Source organism: Opisthocomus hoazin, unplaced genomic scaffold, assembly GCF_030867145.1.
Source record: "Opisthocomus hoazin isolate bOpiHoa1 unplaced genomic scaffold, bOpiHoa1.hap1 HAP1_SCAFFOLD_15, whole genome shotgun sequence".
NCBI classification, from domain to species: domain Eukaryota; kingdom Metazoa; phylum Chordata; class Aves; order Opisthocomiformes; family Opisthocomidae; genus Opisthocomus; species Opisthocomus hoazin.
In genome coordinates, this window is record NW_027448722.1 from 1,294,225 (window position 1) to 1,298,349 (window position 4,125).

Below are 4,125 nucleotides of genomic sequence, written 5' to 3' on the forward strand. Positions count from 1 at the left end.
ACCTCTAGCCAATGCCACTGAGGAAATCCACTTTTATTAGAGAGATTTTACAGTGGAGGCCAGCTGTAACCTTGTGACAGACACATGTGTAAAGACCTCAGGGTTAGACAGGCTCAATTTATGACTCTGGAGAAGTGGAGTTCATGCAGACATTCCTGGAGAAACAGAATTATCACAGATAAAATGACCAGAGCACAGGAGGTTCCCCATAAGCAGTAGAAATCACTTGTGAAAAGAAATGGGCACATTATAGCTGCTGAAAGACTAATAACAGAATGAGCTTCTTCAACGCATCTTTGAGCTCCTGGTTCCTCATGCTGTAAATGAGGGGGTTCACTGCTGGAGGAACCACCGAGTAGAGAAATGACAAAACCAGATCCAGGTATGGGGAGGAGATGGAGAGGGGCTTCATATAAGAAATCATGCCAGTGCTGATAAAAACAGACAAAACAATCAGATGAGGGAGGCATGTGGAAAAGGCTTTGTGCTGTCCCTGCTCAGAGGGGATCCTCAGCACAGCCCTGAAGATCTGCACATAGGACACGACAATGAAACCAAAACACCCAAAAGCCAAAGAAACACTAACCCCAAGAAGCCCAAATTCCCTGAGGTAGGACTGTGAGCAGGAGAGCTTGAGGATCCAGGGTATTTCACAGAAGAAGTGGTCCAGGGCACTGCCTTGGCAGAGAGGAATTGAAAATGTATTGACAGTGTGCAAGAGAGCATAGAGGAAAGCACTGCCCCAAGCAGCTGCTGCCATGTGGACACAAGCTCTGCTGCCCATCATCAGTTCATAGTGCAGAGGTTTGCAGATGGCCATGTAACGGTCATAGGCCATGACGACGAGAAGACAGTACTCCCCCACAATCAAGAAGAGAAAGAAAAAGAGCTGGACAGCACACCCTGCATAGGAGATGGCCCTAGTGTTCCAGAGGGAATTGGCCATGGCTTTGGGGAGAGTGGTGGAGACGGAGCCCAGGTCAAGAAAAGAGAGGTTGAGGAGGAAAAAGTACACGGGGGTGTGGAGGCGGTGGTCACAGGCTATGGCAGTGATGATGAGGGCGTTTCCCAGGAGGGCAGCCAGGTAGATGCCCAGGAAGAGCCAGAACTGCAAGAGCTGCAGCTCCCGTGTGTCTGCAAATGCCAGGAGAAGGAAGTGGGTGATGGAGCTGCTGTTGGTCATTTGTTTCATCTGGGCAAGGGATTCTGTTCTTAGAGGAAGAACCAATGAAGATTTAGGGCAGACTTCTCAGAGCAAAATCAAAGCCTTTCTCCAAGACCCTCACCCTGTTACACACATTCATCATTCGTTTTCCAGGAGCCCTTCCTTCAGCTCTGTGGCTGCAGCTCTGGTTGGTTGTTCCTGAGTGTACCGGGAGCAGCAGGACCTCTTCCTTCCGGCTGCTAAAAAGCCAGCTCTGCTCTGCAGGCAGTGGGTGCATGGGCATGGTGGGGCAAGGTCCAGACCCGTTGTACAACTTTGTCAGACGAACCTCCTCCTGTCACAGTAGGAATTTTCAGCATCAAAACTGCAGAGGTCAGACTCAGAAATTATGGGTTTTCATAGCTTCCCTGATTTCCCATTGTGGTTGTTGTCATTAGATGATGGAAACTCTCCATGTTTCTGTTGACTGCAGGGTGAACAGGGCAAGTCCTGTGAGGCAAGAGGAATGACTGTGGTTTAATGCAGAGATATGGCAGCTGGTCTGTCCATCCTTCTATTTCTGAAATGCCCTGGGCTTACACCCTGATGGACTGATGGACTGATGAAGAGATGGAGATACTACTGACAACAGAGACCACTAAAGGTCTCACACATTCTGTGGGTCTCAGCACGCCACTTCTAGTCAAGAATACACATGGCTTATTTCACCAGCCCAAGAGCATGTCCTTGGTGGTAGTTTCTCTGCACTTCTCCATGCAGCTCTAAGATAAAACAGAGGTGCTATGGGTCACGTTTGCTTCCTGGAGGGCAGCTGACAGCTTAGAAGGACACCCCAAGGAGCTAACCAATTGTCCTAATGATGTAATCTCATTGAGTGAAAATTGACTCAGTCTCCAGCCCCACAGGCTGCATTGCCCACAGCCCCAAAGGTTAGAGGGAAGGTGGGACACTTGTTGCCGTGGTCACATCTGCATGAACGGACAAACAAGATCATAGTTTGAGTCTGCAGCTCAGACTCCCATCCCCAGAGAGTGACAGCAACAAAAAGATAAATTCAAAGGAGAAAAGAGGAGAAACAAGGAAGAATATAGTGAGGATTTGGCTGAGAGAGGCAAGGGGAGAGGCAGAGAAGAGAGGAAGGGGGCTGCTCAGGGAAGGCATCTGCACTGCAGGCCATGGCCAGGAGGTGCCCATATCTCCCCTGCAACAGGGTTTCCATGAGCACTTCCCTCCCTTCCTGCCCATCTCGACTGCCTGGAGCTGTCCCTGCCAGGAGCTCTTGCTCTGGACCCACATCTCCTCCCTGCCAGTGCTCACAGACCCCAGCCCCTGTGTGCCCAGCTCTGCCCTGCAGCCTCTCCGTGAGTGCAGGGACTAAAGGGCAGCTCACACAAACCCTGATGAAACTGGCCAGGGGATGCTGGTGCTGTCTGTAGTCCCCAGAGCTGGAAAGTGAAAATGCAGACTCAGGAAAGCTTCTCCTCTCTACAGTCATCCCTCCTTCAACTTTCCAAATGAAAAGTTCCTTTGGAAATCTCCCACTGCCCATGCAGCACACAAAGAGGAGAAACCTCAGCAGACAGTCAGCTTCCCTTTCATAAAGCTCCATCTTGAATAATTCCCTTGGAAATGCCATGGGGGTGATAGGGAGCTGTGAGCAGCCCTGACCCATGCAGCAGAAGCACCCTGTCCTGCCAAGGGTGGTTCCTTCCACCTACAGCTTCTCCCTCTAGCGTCATGGTGAGCTCCTTGGCCAGGCAGAGTGCTGACCCTTGCAGGCAGCAGAGTTCCTGCCCCAGCACACAGCCCCTGGGGTGCATAGACCCTGCTCTGAAGGACAGCTTGGGGCAGCCCGGGCTGCACATCCACCTTCCCAACCCTTCAGCCGTCCCTGGGAGAAGGCAGCTGTCATGGCCTGTCCCTCTGAGGGTGCAGCAGGCAGTCCCTGCTTTGCAGCACGTCCTCACCTTCTACAGAAGAGAAACTGTGATACTGCTCATGGTCCATCCTTTAGGTTGTGCGGTGTGCCAGCTTTAGTAGATCTTTTCACAAAACTCAAAGACATTGTCCTTCATGCAGAGACTTACCGTGTCAATGGCTGAAAAGATTTCTCCCCCAGTGAGCTCTCAGCATCCTCCAACCCCAGACTGCCGTTAACCTCTCTCTGCCTCTCTCCTCTCCCCTCGCTGCCTGCAGGCAGTGCCCTCAGCCCTGCTGTGCTTTGCAGAGGAGCTGCTCCTGGGCACAGCTGCCTCTCTGCAGTGCTGCCCACTTGCCACGACGTCCATTTGTCCCAGAAGCTCAGCCTCAGCTCAGCAGCAGAGGACAAGCTCAATGTGTCTCTGATTCTTCTCCCTCTGGGCTCACTTAAGGTGTCTTTTTGTCTCCAGGGGAACCTGCTGTGAAACAGGATGAAGTCATCACTGATGATTCCTCCGCTGGGGAGAAACTCCTCTTTTCTTTAGTGTCATTTCTCTTCTCAGACAAAGAGTGAGAAAGAAAAAACCACTTTGCTTGTCCCATCATTAGACAGGAAAACCAGTAAGTGGCAGGGAGGCATCTCCTTTATCCCTAATGAAGGAAGGGATTCAGCCTAGTCATTCGAGACATCTCATCCTGGGTTTGAAGTCCTGGGGCTAGAAGAGGACTCAGCTCCCTCTCATGTACAACACAAACCCACAAGAGGTGGGATTCCTCTTGCCTCAGTTCAGATGGACATTAAATAGGCTCTTGCATGGGAGCTCCTTGTCTCAGCTCCCTTGCTAGTTATTGGAGGTGGAGGGCAGCAGGAAGATGTGCAGACACAGACACCTGGTGACAGGTTTGGTTCCAGAGGTGACCAAGATGTGTGCTGGTAACTGAACACTCCACTGGAGCAGTTCATAGAGACAGGACAGTGTCTGAGGGCATCTTCCTGGAGGCTGGTGGGAAATGTCTTTGGCCACCTTAAATGACAGAAG

The 4,125-nt window shown here is 51.3% G+C and overlaps 1 protein-coding gene across 1 annotated transcript; it reads right to left on the bottom strand.

The window, feature by feature from the left end:
* Positions 1 to 247: 247 nt before the first annotated feature.
* LOC142359053 (olfactory receptor 14A16-like) lies at positions 248 to 1,183 on the bottom strand. The gene has a single exon (XM_075411901.1). The coding sequence runs from the start codon at positions 1,181 to 1,183 to the stop codon at positions 248 to 250; it is 936 nt and encodes a 311-aa protein (XP_075268016.1).
* Between the last annotated feature and the right edge of the window lie 2,942 nt (positions 1,184 to 4,125).

What these genes read in the sequence shown, in the direction of transcription:
- LOC142359053 (XM_075411901.1), bottom strand. Translation starts at nt 1,183, where the DNA reads ATGACCAACAGCAGCTCCATCACCCACTTCCTTCTCCTGGCATTTGCA.